Source organism: Phyllobates terribilis, unplaced genomic scaffold, assembly GCF_046119375.1.
Source record: "Phyllobates terribilis strain yellow unplaced genomic scaffold, ASM4611937v1 Scaffold_10__3_contigs__length_209671492, whole genome shotgun sequence".
NCBI classification, from domain to species: Eukaryota; Metazoa; Chordata; class Amphibia; order Anura; family Dendrobatidae; genus Phyllobates; species Phyllobates terribilis.
This window is the reverse complement of record NW_027362770.1, coordinates 144,455,800-144,483,455: the sequence shown is the minus strand read 5'-3', so window position 1 is coordinate 144,483,455 and position 27,656 is coordinate 144,455,800. Positions and strand designations below refer to the sequence as shown.

Below are 27,656 nucleotides of genomic sequence, written 5' to 3'. Positions count from 1 at the left end.
CTTGGAATTTTTTGAAGAGACCGAAAAAACACAATAAAGGCGTTTTAATTTTTTTTCCTTAAAGGGTTATTCACACATCAGTATTTGGTCAGTAATTTTCATCAGAGTTTGCATGTCAAAACAAGGAGAGAAACTTGCAGAGAAAAACTATAATTGAAAGATTGATAATTGCTCTGTGTTTTGGAGACACTCCTGGATTTGGTAAACCAATACTGATCACTCAATACTGATGTGTGAACAAAGCCCAAACAGTGTTTACCCTCTGGGTTTTATAATTTTATAATTTAACAGACATAGAGATACCAAATATGCCTTTTTTAATTTCTTTATTTTGGGAAAAGGTGGATCAGAGGTTCCCAGCTGCCTTGCAACCCTACGGCACTCCACAATCAAGACATGAGGCCAACGATGGGTGCTGCAACATTCCCCCCTTCCATTTTGTCGGAAGTGAGAGAAACTGGCGTGAAAACGGCAAAAGTCGTAAAATATTGGCACAACTCCGACTTGCACCTTATTGTTGCGACTTTTCAAAGCTATTACGCTGGAATTCTGACGCGAAAGCTTTGATGAATCGGGCCCTCACTATTTACAGTGTTGACCCTTATTCTTCAAGACTTCTGCTCTTCTCCCCGGCATCTGAATATCAGCTTCTGGGCCAAATCCTGACTGATGACCGCCAATTCTTGTCTCATCACTGCTTGGAGTTTATCACAATTGCTGTGTTTTTGTATGTCCATCTTCTTTTTGGAGGACTGACCACAGGTTCTCAATAAGATACATTCCTGGGGAGTTTCCTAGCCATGGACCCAAAATGTCAATGTTTTGTTCACCGAGCCACTTAGTTATCACTTATGCCTAATGACATAGTCATAGAAGCCTAGAATGTTAGAGTTGGAAGGGACCTCCAGGGTCATCGTGTCCAATCCCCTGCTCAATGCAGGATTCACTAAACCATCTCAGACAGATGTTTGAAGACTTCCATTGAAGGAGAACTCACCACCTCATGTGGCAGCCTGTTCCACTCAATGGTCACCCTCACTACCAGTTTGTGCTTGGGTCAGTAGAGAAAATCGGACACAGGTACATACAACTCAAGTTGAGGACCTAGGACACCAGTAGAGGAGATCTGCAAGCACCATAGAATACTAGAATGTTAGAGTTGGAAGGGACCTCCAGGGTCATCGTGTCCAACCCCCTGCTCAATGCATGATTCACTAAACCATCTCAGACAGATATCTGTCCAGCCTCTGTTTAAAGACGTCCATTGAAGGAGAACCTACCAGCTCTCGTGGCCGCCTGTTCCACTGATTGATCACCCTCACTGTCAAAAAGATTTTTCTAATAACTAATCCGTAACTTCGAAAAAACCTTTTGACGGTGAGGGTGATCAACATGGTCAAAAAGGCTTTGCTCATTGCCAATCTTAGATAGTTGGGAGAAGTTGCTCTTGGAGGATGTTTAGATCCCATTCTTTATTCATGGCTGTGTTCTTAGACAAAATTGTAATTGAGCCTCCTTCATGAATGAAAAGCCCCCACACACAGAGGGTCTCGCGGCATGCTTTACTGTCGGCAGGACACAGGACTCATGGTAGCGCTCACCTTTTTCTTCTCACGACAATCATTCTTCCTAATGTCCCAAAAAGTCTGAAGGGGGCTTCATCAGAGATAATAACTTTACCCCAATTCTGGAGTACAATTTCAGTACTTTCTGCAGTTATTTTCTCTGAAATCTCCCAGCTGACATTTAACAGGTTTCTGGCCTCCACCAATCTGATATTCTTAGGATAGGTCATCAGTATCACAAGGCCAGACAACCTCTAATGTAGGACAATAAATAGAAAAAAAAGGAGGAAACCAAATTCTTTAATTTGTTAAATATCTTTATTAAATTTCCAGCTAAATTTGCCACAACAGAGCTGTTTTGTCACATATTACACGTGTGTAGAAAGTGTCCCATAAATTGCGGAGAATATGTGCAAAATAAATCAGTTGCTTGAGAGGAAGGAAAACATGGAGTAAAAAAATACAATTGTGCAATTTACAGCTGAAAGTTTAGATGAGACCGCCAATATTTCACTTTCCGCAATGTCATAATTGAAGGTGTCCGTACAGGTATTGGATGATTTCTGCTGGGGGTCTTATACTATACAGTTAATGTTTACATAGCAGTTTCTTTAAAGGGGTATTCCCATCTCCAAGATCCTATCTCAATATGTAGTAGGTGTAATAATAATATTAGCAAATACCTTCAATTAGAAATATAGTATAGTTTTTCTGATTCGCTATGTCTCTTTCCTCATGCTCAGGCATTGCAGAACCTTAGGTATCCATGGTTACGACCACTGATAAAGTGACAGCTAGTTGCTAGTGTCGTAACCATGGATACCTAAGGACCTGCACATGAGGAAAGACATAGCGAATCAGAAGAACTATACTACATTTCTAATTGGAGGTATTTGCTAATAATATTATTACACCTACTGCATATTAGGATAGGATCTTAGAGATCGGAATACCCCTTTAAGCTAAGGTGCAAGTTGTCAAAACAGAGGACGTTTATCTCGAATTACCATGATTTTTCAAAGGAGGTTTTGGCTACATATCTTCTACAGGTGAAACTAGTTGAACTAGGACATTTTTATGGCACGTCGGGACAGTGCCGCCATATGCGTACGGGGAATAAAGCCTTACTGGTGTTTTTATCGGAGGCTCGGATGTTCTTCAAGATCTGTGATTACATACCTTTAGGAGATTATAATCTTAATATCAAGACAATAATTCTGATATGATTAATATTATATTATAGTATTTTTTACTACTTGAAACCAAATGGTTATACATATTTTATTTTTATTTATTTTTAGTTTATAGTTCTAGATATTTAATTCTATTTTTATTCATAATTATGGGCTAGACCATCTTTACTGTTAACAGCAATTAGAAACTTGCTTTACAGCAAGGAAACCATAGGAAACCATTTTCTGAAATGTTAATTGTGGGAATGCTCTGTATCCTGCGCAGAGGTCATTGCACAGAGACAGGGGAGGTGATCGGATACCATCCCCTATTGTAAGCAGCGGATCGTATGTGATCTATCTAACGCATTAACCTGTTACTGTAATTGTGTCTGGGCTAATAATCAGATGACAGCTGAAAAGTAATCTCTATAGAACGGGAAATTTTATTATGAGGCTCAGTAGTCATAGGAGAAAACTGCAAGATTTCAGGATTTTTTTTATTATTATAGATAACAATATGCTAAATAAAAAAAAATCTTAAATATGTATTTTATTTCCATACGTGTACCATAAAAATGTAATTTTATCAATAGGTCATATTTGGAAGACACAACAAAAGAAGTGGCCAAATGTAGGAGCCAATTCTTAGAGGGGTTTCTCCACTGGGCCCAACAAGCAATGATAATCCTTTTCCAACATGCTTAAGATCTTGAACCTGATTTTTTTTTTGCTTTCGGTCACCACTCCGACTTTGCACTAGTTTTTACACATAAGGGCCATATTGTGACAATAGTGCAAACTGCATAAAATATATACAGAACATATGTGTGAACAGACCCGAAAAATGTAGGTAACACTACTAGCACCGCTTCTGGCTGCTGAGAGGCCCAGCTCTGTCACATTGTATGACACAGTCAAATAACAATAAAAATAACAAAAAAAAAAAAAAAAGTATAAATTGACCACCAGGGTCTAAACCTTGTGCAAAAAAATCCCCCCCAAATCACAGATATTTCTCATCTTAAAACTATGTAAAACATACTGTAAAGTTTTGCTTACAGATCATTGTGTAATATAAGGGATCCATAAATACTGAAAACATGATAAAAGACGTTTGCACTGAGCGATTGCACATGAGCGATTTGTCAATTGCAACATTTGTTTTCGCAGTATCATAATATTTCCAGCATTTACATAGGAAGGTAACCTGGACTATACTCCCTCTATACATATAACTATATATTGTATTGTGTACCTTCTTTGGTTAGCTGACCACATCTCCCATCTATTCTATGGATGACAATAGTATTAGCTCATATTAAGCTTCTCCTCTTTAAGCTCCTGATCAGCTGAGGTTTGCTCTCCCACCTGTGTATCTTTTCCATACAGTACAATGGCAGCCATGTATGCGAGGTAAGGTTATAGTTTACATAGAATTAATCTACATAAAAGGCTGACAGATTCGTAACTACACGACTTATCTTCTACTGATCCTCAGTAACAGCCTGAATTATACACTGAAAAGGATTGGGACAAACGTCTTAATCATTGCATTCAAGTTTCTCATTCAGCCCCTTGGTCCCACGTGTATAACATCCGACCTCTTGCCCCCCGGTGTATAACATCCGTCCCCTTGCTCCCCGTTGTATAACATCCAGCCCCACGACCCCCATGTATAACATCTGTCCCCTCGGATCAAGGTGTATAACATCCGGCCCCTCGCTGCCTGTTGTATAACATCCGGCCCCTCGACCCCTGGTGTATAACATCCGGCCCCTCGCCCCCCCGGTGTATAACATCCTTCCCCTCATCCCCCGTTGTATAACATCCATCCCCTCGTCCCCTGGTGTATAACATCTGTCCCCTCACCTCCCCGGTGTATAACATCCGGCCCCTCGCCCCCCGGTGTATAACATCTGTCCCCTCACCTCCCCGGTGTATAACATCTGTCCCCTCGCCCCCCGGTGTATAACATCTGTCCCCTCGCCCCCCGGTGTATAACATCCGGCCCCTCGTCCCCCGTTGTATAACATCCGTCCCCTCGTCCCCCGGTGTATAACATCCGGCCCCTCACTCCCCGTTGTATAACATCCAGCCCCACGCACCCCATGTATGACATCCAGCACCTCGCCACCCCGGTGTACAACATCCGGCCCCTCGGTCCTCGGTGTATAACATTTAGTCCATCACCCCCCGCTGTCTAACATCCGGCCCCTCACTCCCCGTTGTATAACATCCTACCCCTCACCCACCGGTGTATAACATCCATCCCTTCTCCCCCTAGAGTATAACATCTGGACCCTCGCCATGCCATCTGCCTTTACTAACATGTGACAGAATGGTTGTCAGACATTGCATCCCTCCTAAATCCTCCCCCATCACCTGTGAGTGATATTGTTGAGAAGAGGATGGAACCGCAGCAACTCAGTCACAAAGTGGAGACCCTGTAAAGTTACAGAGTGGGGGGCTGAGTGCTGAGGGGCAGAGGGCAGAAAAGTCACCAATGCTCTGCTGACTCCATACTGCAGAGTCCAGACCTCCTCTGGTATTAACATCATCACAAATACTGTGCCCCAGCAGCTACATGCAGCCTTACATCACCGAGCACAATTTCGAGCGTCGGATGGAGTGGTGTAAAGCCGCCACCACTGGACTCTGGAGGAAACGTGCTCTGTACAGTTATTGATCACACTTCTCTATCTGGCATCTGATGGAGGAGTCTGAGTTTGGTGAATACCAGGAGAACGTTACCCGCCTGACTGCCTTGTGCCCGCTGTACAGTTTGGTGGAGGAGGGATAATGCTAAGGCTTAGTTCTCAAGGGTTGGACTTGGGCCCTTATTTCCAGTAAAAGAGAATCTTAATACTTAGTCTAAATATTTTAGACAATTTTAGCATCCAGTTTTGTGAGAACAGTTTGGAGAAAGCCCAATCTTCTGTCCTTCATGATTGTGCCCAGAGCACAAGGTCCTTAAAGACATGGTCAGGGGAGGGTGATGGAAGAACTTGACCGGCAGCTCAGAGCCTGGATCTCAACCCCATCCAACACCTTTGGGATGCTCTAGATAAGAGATTGTGACCCCAGCCTCTCCTCCAACATCAGCATCTGACCTCACAGATGCTTTTCTGGATGAATGGGGAAAAAATTCCCACAAACACCTGCAAAATTGTGTAGAAAGTCTTCCCAGAAGAGCGGGAGCTCCATATTAATGTCTATGGATGTAGAATGAGAGGTGAGGAAAGCTCCTGTAATGTGAGGTCTTTGCATGACTTTCCTACAATGTAGGGCACCACAGACCACCCTGATATAGAAGCTCAGGCAATCTCTCATCTGCTTTACATGAAAGCCAGCAGAATTGTGAATGCAGCTCCGGCCCATAGCACAGGCTGTAAATCAGGATCGGTAGAGGATAATAAATAACTATTTATGTAAATTAAATCTGTATAAACTTCAAAATGGCAATTAAAAAAATAGACTTTCTTACTATTATTCGGAAATTTAGGTGGAGTGACCACATGGTAGCGCGGTGTAGAATATGTATGTACAGAAATCAGATTTTATTGCCTGAGATAATCTATACTTATTCTCTTTCACTACAATCTTCTCTGGATGGTAGCATCTCTATATTAAAAGAACCTTCTACAGTCTATTGTTCCCTGTTATCAGCCATTTAACATAGAGGAAGAGGCTGACTGCAATGTTCTTCAATGGCATTACTAACAGGAAGTCCAAAAATTATCCCTGCTTCCAAATACACTACTTTTTCTCACATATTTCCAGTTCTGAGGACATTTTCATAGATGTGAAAGATCTTGGAATCTCGTCTTACATTGCCATTTAATTTCTATGGCTTCCAAGACATGAGACCCATCAGAGACCATCTACAGGCAATTCCTCCTCAGTCCTTGGCCGTCAGTCGCGTCCTGGTCGGGGGCACGGGAGGGGGAGTTTTTCTAGGGGGCTGAAATGCCTATAAAATCAAGACAACGTTCAGATCAGTCACAAAAAAAATAATTTATTTGGCAATTTTCTTAATAAACTTGAAGGTCAAAGAAATCTACAAGGCAGATTTTATAGATTTGCTGTGGAATAATCCACGGATAATCAGCAGAAGTTGGGGTTTGTTGCAGATTGTAACTTCCCGATTGAATTCAATGGGAAAAATCTGCGACCAATCCAATACATTGACATGGTGCATTCATATAACCCCTCACTGACAGCTCCCTGACTTTGATGTGTGCTCGCAAGCCAGCCAATCCCACATATTTCCCGGCAGATGATGGCTGTGTTATTCAGCCATCATCTGCCTCTAACAACCGCAGGTGGAGCTGAGCTGACAGCGGCATTAATTGCGTGCCAGCAGGGGGCCACTTCATTCTATGTGCGCCCATCGATGCACCTGTGATGCGATCGTGAGGCACCGATGGGTTGCCATAATGGCCTGGGGTCCACTAAAGATCCCCGTGACTATCATGACTGTTCTCCTGTGAAAGCCAGCCCATGACTGGGGTTCATAGGAGACTGTGTTTTTCGCTATACACAGCAAATTAACCTATACATGTTTGGTATCTGCATACTCGTACCGACCTGGTCATTTTTACCATTTCGTGAACATGGTAAATAAAAAAAAATGTAAAAAAAAAAAGTCTTTTTTTTTTTTTTTTTTTTTTTTGCAATTTCACCACATCTGTACTAGAAAGCGGGAAAAAAATTCCATCACATGATAAAATAAATGATGTCATTCTAAAAGTACAACTCATCCTGCAAAAAAACAAACAAGCCCTTATATGGCTTTTTCGACGGAAAGATAAAAAAGTTATGGCTCTTGGAAGAAGTGGAGGAAAAAAAACAAAAAGTAAAATCTGAAAAATCGCCCTGTCGGGAAGGGGTTAAGACGTAACTGAGGATTAGAAAAGATGGCTGCTATGTTTCGGAAATAGCATCACCCCTGATCACAGACGGTGTCTATTATTGCAGCTAATCTGCGTTGAAATGAATAGAGACAAGGTGCAATGCCAGATTCTACCTGAGTACAGGTGTGGCGCAGTTCTTGGAAGAACTTATTGAAACCTATCTTGCATTAACTTGATGAGCGATTCAACATCTGTACAGAATAACTCGGCACCTTAGACATCGTCTTTACCTTGGCGGGTGGATGAGTTGGTGGTGGTGGTGGCGGTGGTCTGCTTGGTGGAGAAATTCTCATTTGATGAGTATTTTTTATCGTTACACCCTCTGGCTGCTTGTTGTTGACTGGATGGTGGCTGGGCTGGTACCTGGATGACCACCGTCCTTCTTCGGTCCTGTTACTGGACTGCAAGCTGTTTGGGCTCTTCGGGCACTGCAAAAAGTCATCATATTTTCCATTGTTAGAAACATCAAAGCTGAAGGTGAAGGACACTGCCTAGGGCTTGTTCACACCTTGCAATAGAAGCGTCATGCTATGATACTACCATACTTCTACACGACAAGTGTGACCACAATCTCAAGAAAGTGTCCAGACGTCACGGATTTTGGAGCAAATTTACCGCATGTAGACCTTTGTCATAAAATATTTGCACATTTTTTTTAGCACCATGTGAATAGGATTTTAAAGGGGTTCTCCATTGAGGATCATTTATCACCTATCCATCGGATAGATTGGTGGAGGTCTGACCGCTGGGATCGGCCCCAATTGGCAAAAGGGAGCACCTTTATCTCCATCATTTACAATGGAGCAGTGACCTCCGCTTCATTCATTCTCTAAGGGGAGGTCCGGCATACACCCTGCCACTGCAAAGATGCTCCAAAAATACACTTATTATGCTCTGAGGTCTTTCGAGATCCGAAAGCATAATAAACAGAGGGGTGGGAAGAGGTTAAAAAATAAAAATAGGTTATAGTCACCTGTCCTAGGTCCGTCCCTCACATGTCCTAGAACCAACCCTCACCTGTCCTAGGGTCGTCCCTCACCTGTCCTAGGGTCATCGCTCACCTGTCCTAGGGTCGTCCCTCACCTGTCCTAGGGTCGTCCCTCACCTGTCCTAGGTCCATTCCTCACCTGTCCTAGGGTCGTCCCTCACCTGTCCTAGGGCCGTCCCTCACATGCCCTAGGGCCGTCCCTCACATGCCCTAGGGCCGTCCCTCACATGCTCTAGGTCCGTCCCTCACATGTCCTAGGTCCGTCCCTCACATGTCCTAGGTCCGTCCCTCACATGTCCTAGGTCCGTCCCTCACATGTCCCAGGGCCGTACCTCACCTGTCCCTGGCCTCACCTGTCCTTGGGCCGTCCCTCGCCTATCCTAGGTCCGTCCTTCACCTGTCCTTGGCCTTTCCTCACCTTTCCTGGGCCATCCCTCACCCGTCCTGGGGCCGTCCCTCACCCGTCCTGGGGCCGTCCCTCACCCGTCCTGGGGCCGTCCCTCACCCGTCCTGGGGCCGTCGCCCACCCGTCCTGGGGCCGTCCCCCACCCGTCCTGGGGCCGTCCCTCACCCGTCCTGGGGCCGTCCCTCACCCGTCCAGGGGCCGTCCCTCACCTGTCTTAACAAAACAGCTTTCTGCTTGGTCATCCACTTCCAACGTTCTTCGGATCTTTTGGCAGTGGCTAGACCTGACGAGGGGTCATGCATCGTGACCGTGAGAGGACTAGTCAGCAGCACCGGAGAATCCGAAGACCAAAGGGAGTGATTTGATGACTGGCAGGGAGTTGCAGTACTAGAATGGGTGATGGGTAGGAAGGGTAGGTATAATATTTTATATATTAAACCCTTCCTGTCCCTAAAAAGAAAAAAAATCCAGTACTCCATTTTGCTAGCTCGTACAAATTGAATGCAGACAAATTTGGATTAATTTGAAACAGAAATTTTCAGGAATTTCAATTAAAAAAAAATTGACTTATTGCGAAACGATTCGTTCAACTCTCCCCAAAAACTTACAATCTGAATCTGAGGTTTGGGTCTTGAGGTAGATTCAAGTTTTGTTTTTTCTCCACTTTCACTTAAAAGGATAAAAAAGGAAAAATATAAAAGAATAAGCATGTGAAAGGTTATTAATCTCACATGGTGAACGCCATAACAAAAGAAAACTAAAAGACAATGCCAAGAAAAAAGTGACTGTCACAACAAAACGTCCTGCACAAAGTAAGCGCTCGAATAACCACTTCAAAGTTACGGTTTTCAATATATGCTAACACAAAAAAATAGTTGTTTTTCTTCAATGTGTAAAAGTAGTAAACCTATAAAAAAAAATATATAAATTTGGTAACACTGCCATCGTATCAGCAGAGAATAAAGTTAACGTCATTTATACTGCACAGTACATACCATAAAAATAAAGCTCAAACAACAATGGTAAGCTTCCTGATTTTTATCCCTTATGCTCCCAAAAAATGTATGAAACTGTTCCCAACTAGGCAAATTTAAATTTTATTACCCTTTTGTTTTTCCTCCCCTTCTTCCAAGTGACATTCATTTTTTTTTAAATGTAAAAATAAAATATAATTCCGCCATTGTATTTTTAAATGTATACGTTTTAATATTATGTACAGTGGGTACAGAAAGTATTCAGACCCCTTTAAATTTTTCACTCTTTGTTTCATTGCAGCCATTTGGTAAATTCTAAAAAGTTCATTTTTTTCTCATTAAAGTACACTCTGCACCCCATCTTGACTGAAAAAAAATAGAAATGTAGAAATTTTTGCAAATTTATTACAAAAGAAAAACTGAAATATCACATGGTCATAAGTATTCAGACCCTGTGCTCAGACACTCATATTTAAGTCACATGCTGTCCATTTCCTTGTGATCCTCCTTGAGATGGTTCTACTCCATCATTGGAGTTCAGCTGTGTTTAATTAAACTGATAGGACTTGATTTGGAAAGGCACACACCTGTCTATATAAGACCTCAGAGCTCACAGTGCATGTCAGACCAAATGAGAATCATGAGCTCAAAGGAACTGCCCAAGGAGCCCAGAGACAGAATTGTGGCAAGGCACAGATCTGGCCAAGGTTACAAAAGAATTTCTGCATTACTCAAGGTTCCTAAGAGCACAGTGGCCTCCATTATCCTTAAATGGAAGAAGTTTGGGATCACCAGAAGTCTTCCTAGACCTGGCCGTCCAGCCAAACGGAGCAATCGTGGGAGAAGAGCCTTGGTGAGAGAGGTAAAGAAGAACCCCAAAATCACTGTGGCTGAGCTCCAGAGATGCAGAAGGGAGATGGGAGAAAGTTCCACAAAGTCAACTATCACTGCAGCCCTCAACCAGTCGGGCCTTTATGGCAGAGTGGCCCAACAGAAGCCTCTCCTCAGTGCAAGACACATGAAAGCGGACTTTTCCCGGAAGTGTTCGGCGTTCCAGGAGAACAGTGTTGCAGAGGGAGCGTGCACCAAAGTTCGGGTCCCCATTGACTTCTATGGGGTTCGGGTTCAAGTTTGGGTAGAGTTCTGGTACCCGAACCGAACTTTGGTCGAACTCGACCATCTACAGGTTCTCTCATCCCTAAACAGCAGCGATAGGTGGCAGCTCTGGTCGTTTCTGTTAGATGTAGATGCTGGCTGTAAATTGGCGCTCCGAAGGGTTGTACAGAGTGAAGCTTACGCTACATAAGTGCAGTAATACCATGCCCACCTCTTCTGCAGAGACCCAGAGACAGGCACATTGTCTGGCTGGAAAAGTCTTTGTAAGCACCCGTGTTTGTGGAGGTATATGGACACCATCACTATCATCCCAGCTAGTAATGACAGAGGAATAAAGATCCAGAAGACCACAGACTGAGAACCTGGCAGCAAAAACAGGTAAAAATCAGATACAATTGTCCGGATTCCATTAAATACCAATCTAATTTTTAGAAAAATTTAGATTTAGAGGACGTACCATCTGCAGGTACCGGTCCGCTGTCCAGGCTGCCGCCATTACCTGTCTGGTTACAATAGGGAGGCCTCCATCCAGGGAAACAATGGCAGTTCTGATTATTATTGCAGATCTGTAAATTATATACTACATTACTTAAAAGAAAGTTTACAGGTTAAAAAAAAAATCACCACTTTATTATCTTGGGACCTGAAAAAGAGATTTCCAAAGCGAATGTCCCTTTAGATTTAGGACATGTTCACATGCAGATTTTTTTATGTGTTTTTTTTTGTGAATGAAAACTGCGCTGGGGAACAGGTTTTCTGAAAATGGAAAATCATTTAACCTACTGTTAATTCTTATTGCTTTTTGCCTCTTTATTTTCTGATAGTTCCCAACATGACAACAGGCACTCACCCCATTGCCGTTGCATTTTTTCGCACATTCATCCACCAGCAAGAATGTAATATTTTTGCACTGTCCTTCGAAGCAAATCTGCAGAAAAGAAATGAGAATATATTATAAGATCTGCAATAATTCCAGCACATCTTCCCAAATTATAGCGGGGTGGTGGGTGGGAAATACCAGTCCCTGTTGAATATACCTGTTCACCTGCAGATACATTGGGGCAAACGGATCTATTTTAGTTTAGGATTTTTAGAAATTTTCAACCTCTAAACATGCTTTCCCAGAGGAGCATTGCGGCTTAAAAGTCTGCTCACCTGGGCATGCCAGGCTTGACACGTCACTCTCCACAAGGAAAAATGTTACCCCTTGGATCCCAACCTCTAAACAAAAATGTTCCCAACCACAGATTTTGACAGTGGTGAAAAATTAAAGGGTTATTCCCAAAATAATAACGTAGCCACTATCAATAGGAGAGGAGATATCTTACTGAACGCTGGGGGTCCGATTGGTGGGACCCCAGCGATCCTGAGAACAAGGCTCTGGAGAACCCCATCTTGAATGGAGCTGAGGTGCACATGCTGAACCTTTTTTCCATTCATTGTGTATAGGACTGCCCCGTTCTTCGGATGGCTGGGGGTCTCAGGCGTCGGACCCTTTGTAATCAGTAAGCTATCAGCAATGGATCAATAATAACCCTTCAAATACCAAAGTATATTAAAAAGTTGCATAAGTTATTAAAAAATTTGAAGTCGTAGGGTAGGTTATATCTGACCTGGTTCACTCCACACTTAGTGCCCGAAAGGACGAGTCCTGGATCCATCATGTCTTCCTCTTCAGTTACCCTGTAAACATGTGTCCCCCGGCAGAGGACGCGTCTCCCCTGCACGGTGATAGTGGTGTCTATGGCCACCGCACTGTGCTCGATGGGCTTATAGGCAGAGCTCAGGCACTGGATCTTCCCGCACTTGGCATGTCTAGTGAGAGAAGACACTCGTATCACCAATCATCCATGAAAGTCGCTGTCCTGCAGGCCACACTGGGCCATCCATCGTTTTCCGACGTCCATCACCCAAAAGTAACTAAGGTTAGCAATGACATCCTAAGAGCTAAAGGCCGATATAGATTGGGGCCACCACAGCAAAGATCAAAACGGGCTCCACCCAGGAAAAGAAGACCTGTTGTCTGTCCCCGTCACCTTCATCTTGACCCTCAGGCCAGTTTCTCACCGCCTTTTTGTCATTCTTTTGAGAGGAGTCTAGCCACCCAAATGTAAAGGGAGAAGACAAACCAGGGCTCGGACGAGTGTTATCTGAGGTTTTCACGGACACCACTCATACCTATGATATTCTAAGGGGCTGTGCATATGTCTGAGTGGTGCGTGTAAAAAAAAAAACAGAGACCTGTCTGATTTTGATCATGATTGACGATGCAAGTCAATGGTCCCGTGAAAAAAAAAAAAATCGGACCACACTTGGATGACATCTGAGTGCGGCCCGATTTTCATGGACAGTCACAATGGAGAAGGTGGAGAAACGTTTCATTTTTTTTCTCTCCACATCTGAAAAAAACCTTATGCCATTGAATTAGAATAATCAGACACCTCCCCCCCCGTAAACATCACTACACCTTTAGTTCTGCTAATGTATTTTGTAACATTGTGGCCAATGAACGACATGTGTATATATACACTGTGTGCAGAATTATTAGGCAAATGAGTATTTTGATCACTTTAATACTTTTTATACATGTCCTACTCCAAGCTGCATAGGCTTGAGAGCCAACTACCAATTAAGTAAATCTGGTGATGTGCATCTCTGTAATGAGGAGGGGTGTTGACTAATGACATCAACACCCTATATAAAGTGTGCTTAATTATTAGGCAGCTTCCTTTCCTTTGGCAAAATGGGTCAGAAGAGAGATTTGACGGGCTCTGAAAAGTCCAAAATTGTGAGATGTCTTGCAGAGGGATGCAGCAGTCTTGAAATTTCCAAACTTTTGAAGCGTGATCACCGAACAATCAAGCGTTTCATGGCAAATAGCCAACAGGGTCGCAAGAAGCGTGTTGGCCAAAAAAGGCGCAAAATAACTGCCCATGAATTGAGGAAAATCAAGCGTGAAGCTGCCAAGATGTCATTCGCCACCAGTTTTGCCATATTTCAGAGCTGCAACGTTACTGGAGTATCAAAAAGCACAAGGTGTGCGATACTCAGGGACATGGCCAAGGTAAGGAAGGCTGAAAAACCACCTCCTCTGAACAAGAAACATAAGATAAAACGTCAAGAATGGGCCAAGAAATATCTTAAGACTGATTTTTCAAAGGTTTTATGGACTGATGAAATGAGAGAGACTCTAGATGGGGCAGATGGATGGGCCAGAGGCTGGATCAGTAAAGGGCAGAGAGCTCCACTCCGACTCAGACGCCAGCAAGGTGGAGGTGGGGTACTGGTATGGGCTGGTATCATCAAAGATGAACTTGTGGAACCTTTTCGGGTTGAGGATGGAGTGAAGCTCAACTCCCAGACCTACTGCCAGTTTCTGGAAGACAACTTCTTCAAGCAGTGGTACAGGAAGAAGTCGGTATCGTTCAAGAAAAACATGATTTTCATGCAGGACAATGCTCCATCACATGCATCCAACTACTCCACAGCGTGGCTGGCCAGTAAAGGTCTAAAAGAAGAAAAAATAATGCCATGGCCCCCTTGTTCACCTGATCTGAACCCCATAGAGAACCTGTGGTCCATCATAAAATGTGAGATCTACAGGGAGGGAAAACAGTACACCTCTCGGAGCAGTGTCTGGGAGGCTGTGGTGGCTGCCGCTCGCAATGTTGATCGAAAACAGATCAAGCAACTGACAGAATCTATGGATGGAAGGCTGTTGAGTGTCATCATAGAGAAAGGTGGCTATATTCATCACTAATTTTTTTGTTTTTTGGTTTTTGCATGTCAGAAATGTTTATTTCTAAATTTTGTGCACTGATATTGGTTTACCTGGTGAAAATAAACAAGTGAGATGGGATTATATTTGGTTTTTATTAAGTTGCCTAATAATTATGCACAGTAATAGTTACCTGCACACAGATATCCTCCTAAGATAGCCAAATCTAAAAAAAACCCCACTCCAACTTCCAAAAATATTAAGCTTGGATATTTATGAGTCTTTTGGGTTGATTGAGAACATAGTTGTTGATCAATAATAAAAATAATCCTCTAAAATACAACTTGCCTAATAATTCTGCACACAGTGTACAGTACAGCTATACCATGGCATATGTGAGGGTCTTCAGTATATGGTGGTCATGGCCTGACCCCTGATGGAAGGTTCGCTGCACAGAGCATTACGGTACATCACATATTGACCATACAGATTGGTGTCACTCTGCCCACTCACTTGGCTTCACATTTTCTGTATTCACCGTTCATATCTCGCCCACAGTTGCCATACTGATCGCCAGCTGCGTTGATCCTTTCAAAGCACACATCTGGCGCTATACCCGCTCCTGTAACACAAACACAATATACATGTCAGATGCAGGTATGTATCTATACATAACACATGACTCATTAACCTTTCATGGCACTGTTATCTCTAAACTCCGGGTTATTTGGCAGCTGTTTTTCGTTAACCCCTAGATGCTGCAGTCCATATTAATCATAGCATCTAAGCAGTTCAACCAAAGTAGAGGGCTCTTTCACCTTACTGACATGCTCACGGAGGTGCTGATGAGTTGTCAGATTGGGGTCTAATAAAGGCCCCAGACCTGCCATGGCTGTATGCCTATTTGGCCATGTCACTGGCACAGCCTAATTGATTACCTATCAGTTTTACACTGACAGACAATAGTTCTTTGTTAGGTCCCGTAGTGAGACTAAACATACTTAAATAATAATTCCCACTCCATTCAGACACGGGCCGTTCTCAGGATTAATGGGGTGTCCCTGCACTCAGCTATGGACAACTGTGGCATGGAAAAAAATTATTTTTACATATGTTTGTGATTATCTTTAGTTAATGAAACTGCATTAATCTTCACTCCATGAATTGAGGTTTACAGTCTGACATTGTGGGATTGTCTCTCCCAGTAATATAGGCTGGATGTGAGCATGGTCTATATCCAGTGTGCTGTTGTCTTTATTAGCTCATGTAGCGGCACAGCTTCTATCATGCACTTATTTCCTCTCCATGTGTTTCCTTTCTTATCTACAGTGTATTTTTTTTCTGCCCTTCCTGAGACAATACATACTTTCTCTCCTGTCCACAAAGTGGAGATCTGTGTACAATCCCCACTCCCTTCCTGCTGCCATCTCTATAACTGAGAGAATGGATAGAAGAGCAGAGAGAAGTCAAAAGCAGAGAGAGGTCAGCTGTTGGATTTTTAACATTTGTTGCAGATCACTCAGCTAGATAAGGTACTTACAGACTCTGCAGCAGCAAAATGGTAGAATATTTTAATAAAGACTGTTCAGGAAGTTGCCTAACTTTGCATTTTGGAAACAAATGTGCAAAAATAATAGTGTGTGCAAGGGTGTACGTAGCCTTTAAATGATTGGAATAACTTTGAATAAAATTTAATTAAAAAATATATATTTATCGTAAAAAGTAAAAAAAAAAAATCCATAAAAAGAGGTATTTTTCTGGACTATAATAATGAACGTATTCATGGACACAGATATAAATTATATATTTTAGGGCATATTTATTGAATCCATAACTCACCATTTCCCCAGAGCTGCCGACACTGTTGCTGGTGGGTTAGACATCTCCCGTTGTAGCAAAAAGCTTCTGCATTTTGGCAAGACGTGCCGTCCAGCTGGAAGGAGTTAGGAGGACACTCGGGAGAACGTCCGGTGCAGAATTCTGGAAGGTCGCAGGCTCTGGATGTCTTCCGACATGGGAAGCCAGGTGTCCTCAGCTAATGGGGGAATGTTACACGCAGGGATTAGGCCACACGTGTTTCACATAAAGGGTCGGCGTTACACACCATGAATATAAGACGTCTTACTCGGCACTGATGGCAGCAAGTCCCGTGGGCACAATCAGCCCCTGGCAGCAGCGCGCAAGTGGTGGCATTACAGCATGGGTTATCACACTGCTGCAAAGAGAGAAGGAGAAAAAATAAAGAGATTTATACTGGACTAATCATAGTTATTAGCTTATATGAATTATATATAAGCTTATATATATTAATATATTTATATTTATTATAAGGGCAGGTTCAGACAGTCCGACAAAACATCAAACCAATGTTATTTTAGGGGACTGCGAACATGTCCAATTTTTCCTTCTAACCCTAGCCCTAAGGTTGCTGCTGTAACAAGGACACTGGCTACAAAACAAATATTATTATTATTATATTTGGTAATGGTTATTAGCACGCACACATCTATACTGGAGTCATGGCATTTGAAAAAAAAAGTGCAACTTGTAATTCTGCACATACCATTGTTTAAAAGCATCTAAAATGAAAAATTAAGCAATTCTGCACATTTTTTTTTACTAAAACATTGCATTGAGTTCCCATGCACATCTGTACATACTAAGGGCAGGTGCAGACGGTCGAAGTGCGATCCGACAAAACATCAGACCATCAGACCAATATTATTCTAGGGGACTGTGAACATGTCCAATTTTTCCTTCTAACCCTAGCCCTAAGGTTGCTGCTGCTGCAACAATGACACTGGCTACAAACAAACTCTGATCCAGCAGTCATGTGTTACAGGCCTACTTTGGCAGATAATCGGGAAAGACCATTCCTAGGAATGCTCATTTCCAGATTATGGGCTATCTAAATGAATTTTAAGGCTATGCGCCCCATAAAATAGACATAGTGCACAACAATGTCATAACGACATTGAAGCAGTTAAAAAAAGTGACATGCTTGTTGTTCGGTACAATCTACGGGACTGACGGTGATAGCCGATTGTTGCGAGAGGTTGCAATCTTGGTAAAACCCCTTTAATGCGCATGGTTCTGCATAGGAGCTGTGCACAGAAATAGTAGATATTAGTATGATTCAAGACTAGTTGCCAAAGTGGCCACCGCAGATCTCATCTCTTACCTCGAGATCCCCACAATCACACTGCTCTCCCTCCTCCAAGAAGCCATTTCCGCAGCGCGCTCCTCCGTACAGAGTCTTGGTGTCCGGGGTGTTGCTGAGGCACATTCCTCCTCCGGAGCGTAAGAAGCGCTCCAGTTCCCGTCTATTACAGGCATTGAACACTTTGGGGAAAGGATGCCTGGAAGCAGTATCGATTATTCAGTTTCCTCCATTCTCATGGCCTTGCTGCTTTCATAACTATTAGCATCTATCACAGATATGAAGGCCTATGCCGAAGTGCAGCATCCATGAGACACTGTATGGAGGACTATGGGGGCCATTATACTGTATAGGGAGTAATGGGGGCTATCATACTGTGTGTGGGGACCAAATGTATAAGGGGTCTTGGGGGCTATCATACTGTGTGGGGGACTGTGGAGACCATGATATTGTATAAGAGGTAATGGGTGGCTATCGTACTGTGTGTGGGGGGCTGTGGGGCCTTTATGTTGTATAAGGGGTCATGGGGGATATTGTACTGTGTGGGGACTGTGGGCGCCATTATAGTGTATAAGGGGTAATGGGTGACTATCATATTGTGTGTGGGGGGCCGTGGGGGCCATTATGTTGTATAAGGGGTCGTGGGGACTATCATACTGTGTGGGGGGCTGTAGGGGCCATTATATTGTATAAGGGGTCGTGGGGACTATCATACTGTGTGGGGGGCTGTAGGGGCCATTATATTGTATAAGGGGTCGTGGGGGCTATCATACTGTGTGTGGGGGCCAAATGTATAAGGGGTCTTGGGGGCTATCATACTGTGTGGGGTGCTGTGGGGGCCATTATATTGTATAAGGGGTCATGGGGGCTATAATACTGTGTGGGGGGTCTATGGGGGCTATTAGATTGTGTAAGGGGTCATGGGGGCTATCATACTGTGTGGGGGGCTGTGGGGGCTATCAGATTTCAACTGAGGCAACTCCCATGTAGAGCTGCAGGGGGCAGCATTTTCCAGCATTTTTTTTGCATTTTTCAATGTCCTCACGAGGCTAGAAATGTGTAAAAATAAAGGGTCTATCCGCAGAAACGCCATACAGGTACTTCATAGAAATTTCAATATGCATGATTGTGGATTTTAATTCCATCCTTATTGTTGTCACTCTTACTTTTTAGGATTTAAAGCATGTACTCACCCCGTAGCGGCGGCCATGATGCAACCGCCGTCTTCTGGTTTCGCTGTGCAACAGCCGGCAGCGTCGTGGCTCATTCCAAAATTATGTCCCATTTCATGGGCCATAGTGGCTGCAACTCCGATTGCATTGTCTGAATGATCCTGCAATAATGGAAGCAGGTTATACCGACTGCAAAAGATAAGCCGTGCACAGAAGCCTGGCATATGCACCGCTGGGCATACATATATACCCACCTCCCCACATTTGCATGCCTGGTCATACTGTGAGCGCAATCTGCTCAGAAACGACCACTTTTGTACATAATTACACATATGATCATTTTCTGACCAGGTTTGCAGGAATGTTGGGAGGCAGGGGCAGCATATGGACAGTCCATGCGAACACTATGGGGCCTGTCCGCTAGGGGAAACCAGTGTCAAGCGGCAAGCCCCCCGCACCATTGACAGTGCATTTTGATTTTAAAGGTATCTGCACCCTGAGGATGCAGATACCGGTGAATATAAAGGTGGAATAGGGGGCTGTTGGCGCTCTGCTCCATCATTCAGCCTGTATATCGGAGTTTCAGCGCAGCAGGCGCGATGACATCACTGGATCGTGTCTGCTGTGTGGAGACTCAGACCGGGGCAGCGAATCAGGGAAACAGGGGTGAGGAGAGTATTTATTTTGATATACTTTGTTTGTCATTGCTTGTGGCCATCAAACTGTGTGTAGGGAGGGGGGCTGTGGAAGCAATCATACTGTATGGGGTGCTGATGGGGCCATCATACTGTGTGTGGGGGGATTTAAGGGCCATCATACTGTCTGGGCTGCTGATGGGGCTATCATATTATGTGTGTGGATTTAAAGACCATTATACTGTATGGGGTGCTGATGGGGCCATCATACTGTGTGTGGGGGGATTTAAGGGCCATCCTACTGTATGGGGAGCTGTGGGAGGCATAATACTGTATAGGTGGCTGTAAAGGCCATCATACTATATGGTGAGCTGTGGGGGACATCATACTGTATGGGAGACTATGAGGGTTATTATATGGTGTGTGGGAGGCGGTGGGGCCATCATAATGTGTGTGGGGTGCTGTGGGAGTCACAGTACTGTGTGGGGGGCTGAAATCATACAGTATGGGAGGCTGTGATGAGCATAACACTGTATGGAGGCTGTGGGAGCCATTATACAGTATAGGGAGTTGTGGGGGTTATCATACTGTGTGTTCTGGCTGTGGAGGGAATCAAATTTTTGAAGTGCTCCTGTGGCCATTAAACTGTATGGTGAGACTGTGGGGGCATCGTACTGTGTGTGGGTAGCTCTGGGAGCAAATTTTGTGGAACAATTCCCTATGGGGTATCATATTGTGGGGGGAATTTATTATACTTTATGAAGGCTATGAAAGGGGTATTGTAGTGGATGAGGACAGTAAGGGGCTTCAATGCAGGCACTATTTCTGTTTATGTGCCACAATGCATGTCCCTCTATCTGAGTATGTGACGCGCCCCCTGAGCCGTGCGGTACTCGGGAGCCGGGCTGGTCGTTGCTAGGGGAGATGTCACAGTGGCGGTGACCCGGTCCGTGACCCAGGGCGGTCAATAAAAGGGGAAGTTGAGAAAAGGGGAATTAAAGTTTTTATATAAATGTTCGTGACGCCACCTGTGGTATGCGGCTATATGGAGCCTCCGCTGCGGAGCAGGTCCTCTGGAGCTGTTGTTAATGCAGCAGAGTTGGTTCAGCTCTCCACAGGCAGAGCTTAGCTCCAGGGCAGTCTAATGGGGATGTAATAGATGTTGCAGGGTGGTGCAGGGGGATGATGGCGCAGCAATAATTCACAGAGACAGTGGGGTGCAGTCTTCAGGGTTTTACTCACAGTTTGCCAAGATTCCAGGTTACAGTTACGGGTGTATAACCTCCCACGTCGTCCTGTGTCTACTTAAGGAGGGGTTCAGCATACCCTCAGGTAATTCCAGAGCACTTAGCGGGACCCCGTTCTGTGTGCTTTTTCTGTTCGACTTCCTGCGCTGGCTCTCACCCTCCTGCCCTGCGCCTCACACCCAGTGTCCCAAGACAGTGACCCCTGGGTCCTGTATGGTCACCTTTTTGGCGATTAGGTGTGGCTGTTGGCTACAGCACCTGAAATGCAGCACCCTTCGGTTATCTAGTTGAGACTTGAAGAACTCTGCTAGTTTAGGGGCCGATCCCCTCTCTGCGGCCTGATCCTTCCACTCCTGGTGGGTTCGGGCGCACGGGTGGCATCCGCACTGCCCGTGCCCCTGGGATCCTTTCTGTTCTGGAGCCTTCCTTCCTGCTCCTCTCCTCTCTTCAGTCTGTCCTGGGCCTCTCACTAGGCCCTCCTCCTGAGCAGAGCTCCTGCTCCTTTCACTCTCCTCCTCTGACTGACTGAACTGAACTCACTTCTTCTCCACTGACTGACTACACACCCAAGATGGCTTCCCTTTTTAAATCCTCCTTCTCAAGTGCTCCCCTGATCTTCTTCCTCCACCCACATCCACTACATGGTTCCCCCTCTCCAGCCAGGGACAGGGCTCAGCAGGCAAGCGATGCATCTTGCCCCTCCTGCTGGTCTGGAGTAGTGTAGTGTTGGATGCAGGTGTTAGGGTCCCGGGCAGTTGTAGTGCCCCGAGGGTTCGGTTGCTACAGGGGTATTGCACCTCAACCAGAGGTGTGATATTCCACTCCCAGGTAAGGATGGAGTGTGGACCAGGGCTCAGTTAGCTGCACACACATACACTCACCCCATTTCCGGGGGACAGCTCGACGGTGCTCCCAGATGCGGGCACAACTGACCATGTCCCTGGCTGGAGTGGGGAGGGGGGGAGAGAACCCAGTGGTGTAGGAGCAGAGAGGGGACGGTTTCTGGAGCACAGGGAGGAGCTCATTGGGTGCAGGTCACCTGAGCTCAGACACAGAGAAGCAGATAAAAGGTGGAAGCCATCTTAGTTCAGTTGAGTTCGAGTAGAGAGAGCTGACAGGGAGCCGTGGCTCAGCCGGAGCTCAGCTCCACGAGGCAGGCCTAGAGAGAAGGCCGAGGCCAGAGAGGAGGAGAAGGAGAAGGAAGGAAGGAGAAGAGACAGAGGAGTAGAAAGGCTCCAGAAACAAGAAGGCAGAAGGGACCCTAAGAGTGCAGAACGGTCAGCAACCGTTGCATACCCCATTATACCGGGTGGAAGGGTCAGGCTGTGGAAAGGTACCGGATCCCTAAATTGGTGGAGGCGAATCTACCCTCAGCCAAGAACCGGAGGCTGTGACCATTTATTGGTGCGACCCCCCGCTAAACCTGCTAGGAAGGCACTATATAGGATAGCGGGAAGTGAAGGCCAACGCTTACCCGACACGGTCCGCGGTAGCCGGTCAGAAGTCAGGACACTGGTGGGGCACGAGAGGCCAGAGAAAGGACAGAAGGGGGTCCTGTGCCATACTCCTGAATAGCCTGGGGGTTGACCGAGCTCCTCTCCTGGTGGACGCAGCACGGCTCGGGCAGTCCTTGCTGACAGAAGTGACTTGGATAACAACTGTGAGTAAAAGACCCTGGACTGCATCATTGGACTCTGTGTGATTTCTGCTGCGCCTGCACCATCACCCCCAGCATCCACTTACACTGCCCTGAGGCTACACTCTTCCCGTGGGGAGTTATCCTACCCCTGTGCTGCACACCAACATCAGCCTCAGCGGTCTGCCTCGCAGCGGCGGTTATCCCTGACCGCAATCCACGGGTGGCGTAGTCGGACATTTAAAGCACTGATAAATAGACTGCCACCATTTGGTCTGACCACCCTGAGCCACGCGATCGGGTTGCCACTACTACCCCCAGCATCGTACAGAAGCCCGGTTCCGGGTACCCCACGGCCCAGGGGGCGAGTCTCAGTACTCTATCCTTACCTGAGAGTGGGTTACCACTCCTCTGGGTGAGATGCAGTACCTCTGTGGCGACTGAACCCACAGGGGCGCCACATATGCCCTTCAATGACTGCGCCTATGTGCAGTGATCCCAACAAATATTTTTTTCCGTCCCAAAACTGATTTCTGCTATGGGGCCCCATATTGAGAGGTACGCATAATAAACTTTCTAAGACTTGCTTACCATATTCACACCTCCAGACTGATAGGAAGAGCACATTGCCTGCAATGGAGCCAAACCAATTGTTGTACCGTGAAACGTGCGCCCCCTATGGGAGACAGATAGGAAAATGTTACAAACCAGGCAGACTACAGCACTAACCGCTGGACAGAACCGAGTACTTTATGCATTCAGATGAAAGCTAAGACAATCCGCTGTCATCTAAAGGGCCCCAGTGCTGAAATTCTTGGCATCGCAATGTACCATGCTCTGGGGGGTGAGTGTGGGGGGGTTATGGCACTCAGACAAGGATGCCGGAGCCATTACGTAACTGTAGGGAATTTGGTGATTTCCTTTAGACTGAAGCAATCCCAGAATACAGATATAGTACAATGCTCCTCCATTGTGTCATTTATCGGCTGGTATTTGTATAGCTTCTATATGCCGTAGCGATGTACACAGAATGTAGGATCATGTATGTCACCTTGTCGTACCTGCTAATTACCTCTTGCCAAGTTATTGGGATTTCAACCCTTCATATTCCAGTAGATGACCTAATAGTAATTAGCAGACTAAAAGCTCTGTATGTAACCAGTGTCGGACTGGCTTGGCGAAGGCCCACTAATAACAATTGATTCTTGGGGCTCACTGTTCATGCAAAAATAACCGGACTCTAGAACACAAATTTACTTTTGCTTCTATGTAATATTAATTTGGCTAGCTTGCTTAATGAATGATGCTTTTTTTCTGCACTACTCATAAGCACTTCCTCACAGGGGCCCACCGGAGGATTCTCCTGTTCTCCAGTGGGCCAGTCTGAGCTTTATGTAACTGATGTGTCAATGGTAACATACAATCCTCTACTTGAGGCCCCTTAATCCCATTTTCCATTTTTGTATAAGGATCGGGCTGTGTATAATAATAGGACTTTTCAACCATAAAGTTCCATGTCCCAAAAAGTAAACTTTTTCTTGATGTTTTTGGTACAGGCATCAAGAGCTACTTTAAGCAGTATTCACATTTACGTAAGTGATGGATATTCTCAAGTGTGGAAGTTATCTCCTATCCATAAGTGGGGGTCCGACCATTGAGAATCCCACTGACCCTAAGAACCAGGTCCATGTGAATGGAGCAGTAGTCGATCATGAGCACTGCCGCTCCATTCATTCTTAATGGGACCACCTAAGATAGCCAAGAAGTGCAATCGGGTGGTCTTCAGCACTACTACAAGAATGAATGGAGCGGCAGTGCGCATGATGACCACCTTTAGAGCCCTGGTTCTCAGAGTCGGTGGGGGTCCCAGCAGTCAGACCCCCAGCAATCGGGAAGTCCTCGTCATCTCATGGATCGGGGATAATTTCTAAACTTAAGACCTTTCATTCTCAGTATCGGTGGGGGTCCCAAGTCCGATCAAAAGCGATCATTAAGTGATGACATAGCTTTCCAATATAGGTCATCAATATCCAAGTCCTGGACAAATCCTTTAATGTAATGTGTGGCCCCCTGTAATGATGGGGGGCACATGTATCCCCCCTTATTTTGCTAAGATCATAGCAATGCTGTATGAATGTATCGGGTAGCGATTTCCTTACGTTATGAGCTGTGCGTTGTCATGCGGCCTCTGTAATAGGATCTTTCTTCTCCAAGACAGGAAGGCACGTAAGGTGATGTACGGGTTTTCCGACACGTTGCATTTATCTGCTGTTGTCCAGACCTCCAACCCAACCAGAGCGATACGAATCTTCAGAGCCCTGTAAAACTGGACGCACAACTTCTATCAAAGTGAGGATGATGAGGACAGCACGCAGAAAAGCCCACAAAGCATTTTTGAAATTGGGTTCCATTAAAAATTTTGCACCGTTCGGCTTTTACAGACTCCTTGTTTTCCTTCACATTCAACTCTGATGAGGTCTGTGGTCATAAATCAGCTGGGAGGAGCTCAGAAAAAGACAGATAAGAGAGTTACAAACTCCCAGTCAGAACGAGCTCGCTGATGGATTTTCAGTAAACTCATTCTGCAGCCAGCAGTAGACAGAGCAATACCAAAGCTATAGAAGGGAAATCCTTTAATGAACCGAAATTAAAAATATATATTTTTAGCCCCAAATACATGCAATTAGTAATAAAAAAAAATAAAAAAAGAAACTGGTCCTAAAGGTGGACAACCCCTTTAAACAGGTAGTACAGGGATAGAAAAACTATGCTGATTACTTCCATAAACTATACCACTTTTGTCCATCTGTTGTCTCTGGTATTGCTGCTCAGCTGCTTTGAAGGGAATGAGGTTGAGCTGCAATACCAGAGACAACAGATGGACAGGGGTGGCGCTGTTTTTGGAGGAAAGAACAAAAGCAAAAATTGGCTTATACATTTTGATAAAAATGTTTATTTAGAACCTGGTGCACAGTTTTGGAGATGTTGCTCAGACGCACTAGATCAGTGTGTAATATCGGGATGTGCCGTCTAGATCTTTACTGTTTTTTGGACTTGTCCGGAAACTTGGGATTAGTTGAGCATAAAGTTAGTTTTTTTTTCTCTCTAGGACATTGTTACTTTAAAACAGGCACTCTAGAGGTTACTTTTTAACCCCTTAGTGACAGGACCAATTTTTTTTTAAATCTGATCAGTGTCACTTTATGCAGTACTATCTCTGGCACACTTCAACACACCCCATTTCATTTTGAGATTGTTGTTTCGTAACACATGATACTTTATAATAATGGTAAATTTAGGTTGACATGTTTTTGCGTTTATTTATAAAATTATCAGAAATTTGACAAAAATGTTTTAAAAATTCCAATTTTCAAACGACTATTCCCTTAATCCCAATAGTCATAGCACACAAAAACATTAATATATAACATTCCCCTCATGTCTGCTTTACATCAGCTCCATTTGTAAAGTGTTGTTTTATTTTCTTAGCATTTTAGAAGGTTTAAAGATGTAGAAGTAATTTTTCATTTTTTCAAGTAAAATTTTACAAAACTTATTTTTATAGGGACCTGTTCAGTTTTGAAGTGACTTTGGGGGTCCTATATCTTGGAAACCACCCAAAAGTGATACCGTTTTAAAAACCGCACCCCTCAATGTATTTAAAACTGCTTTCAGGTAGTTCATTATCCCTTCTGGTTCTTTTCAGGAAGTAATGGAAAGTGGCATGACAAGAATGAAAAAGTTCATTTTTACCACCTAAATTTTGATAACGTCTGAACAGGCCACTATAGCCGGAAGACCCTAAGGCCGTTACCTGCCATGGCAAACATCAGGACCACCCAATCAAGATCTCAGGGTGCCGATCGGGTTAAAGAGGGAACCCCCACACTCTGTTAACTATTTAGATTCTGTAGTCACTATTGACAGCAGAATCTAAGGGGTTTAACGTCCATGGTCGGTGCTAACACTGATTGTGGCTGATGCAGAAAGTTGCCAGCTATAGTGTACAGGTGACAGCTACAGGATTCTCACCTGTCGGGGAACGCTAGTCTCTTATATCACAGGTCAGTGAAAAGACGTCCATTGGTCACTATAGGGTTAAGGGGGCATTATTACTTCAGAAGGGGCACGCAAGACAATATCACTTAAACGATCACTCAAGGCATTATTACTTCATAAGGGAGCACTGAGGGCATTACTACTTCACAAGGGGGCACTGAGGGCATTACTACTTCATAAGGGGGCACTGAGGACATTACTTCATAAGGGGGCACTGAGGACATTACTACTTCACAAGGGGGCACTGAGGGCATTACTACTTCATAAGGGGGCACTGAGGGCATTACTACTTCATAAGGGAGCACTGAGGACATTACTACTTCATAAGGGAGCACTGAGGACATTACTACTTCATATGGGGGCACTGAGGGCATTATTACTTCATAAGGGGGCACTGAGGACATTCCTACATCATAAGAGGGCACTGAGGACATTCCTACATCATAAGGGGGCACGGAGGGCATTACTAATTCATAAGGAGGCACTCAGAGAATTACTACTTCATAAGGGGGCACTCAGAGAATTACTACTTCATAAGGGGGCACTGAGGACATTACTACTTCATATGGGGGTACTGAGGACATTCCCTCACCATAAGGGGGCACTGAGGGCATTACTACTTCATAAGGGGGCACTGAGGGCATTACTACATCATAAGGGGGCACTGACGACATTCCTACATCATAACGGGGCACTGATGACATTTCTACATCATAAGGGGGCACTGAGGACATTTCTACATCATAAGGGGGCACTGAGGGTATTACTACTTCATAAGGGGGCACTGAGGACATTACTACTTCATAAGGGGGCACTGAGGGTATTACTACTTCATAAGGGGGCACTGAGGACATTACTACTTCATAAGGGGGTACTGATGACATGACATTAC

The 27,656-nt window shown here is 44.6% G+C and overlaps 1 protein-coding gene across 1 annotated transcript in view; it reads right to left on the bottom strand.

The window, feature by feature from the left end:
- Window positions 1-4,260: 4,260 nt before the first annotated feature.
- ADAM19 (ADAM metallopeptidase domain 19) overlaps window positions 4,261-27,656 on the bottom strand; it is a 69,886-nt gene continuing 46,490 nt past the window's right edge. The window contains exons 9-22 of the mRNA XM_073649874.1: window positions 24,865-25,031; window positions 23,297-23,381; window positions 19,209-19,348; window positions 18,037-18,214; window positions 16,981-17,070; window positions 16,695-16,890; window positions 15,369-15,477; window positions 12,751-12,952; window positions 11,988-12,065; window positions 11,595-11,703; window positions 11,349-11,499; window positions 9,656-9,716; window positions 7,884-8,081; window positions 4,261-6,710 (exon numbers count right to left, since the gene is read on the bottom strand). Of these exons, the coding sequence (XP_073505975.1) occupies window positions 6,639-6,710; window positions 7,884-8,081; window positions 9,656-9,716; window positions 11,349-11,499; window positions 11,595-11,703; window positions 11,988-12,065; window positions 12,751-12,952; window positions 15,369-15,477; window positions 16,695-16,890; window positions 16,981-17,070; window positions 18,037-18,214; window positions 19,209-19,348; window positions 23,297-23,381; window positions 24,865-25,031 (1,836 nt within the window). The 3' untranslated portion in view covers window positions 4,261-6,638. The remainder of the gene's footprint in view (window positions 6,711-7,883; window positions 8,082-9,655; window positions 9,717-11,348; window positions 11,500-11,594; window positions 11,704-11,987; window positions 12,066-12,750; window positions 12,953-15,368; window positions 15,478-16,694; window positions 16,891-16,980; window positions 17,071-18,036; window positions 18,215-19,208; window positions 19,349-23,296; window positions 23,382-24,864; window positions 25,032-27,656) is intronic.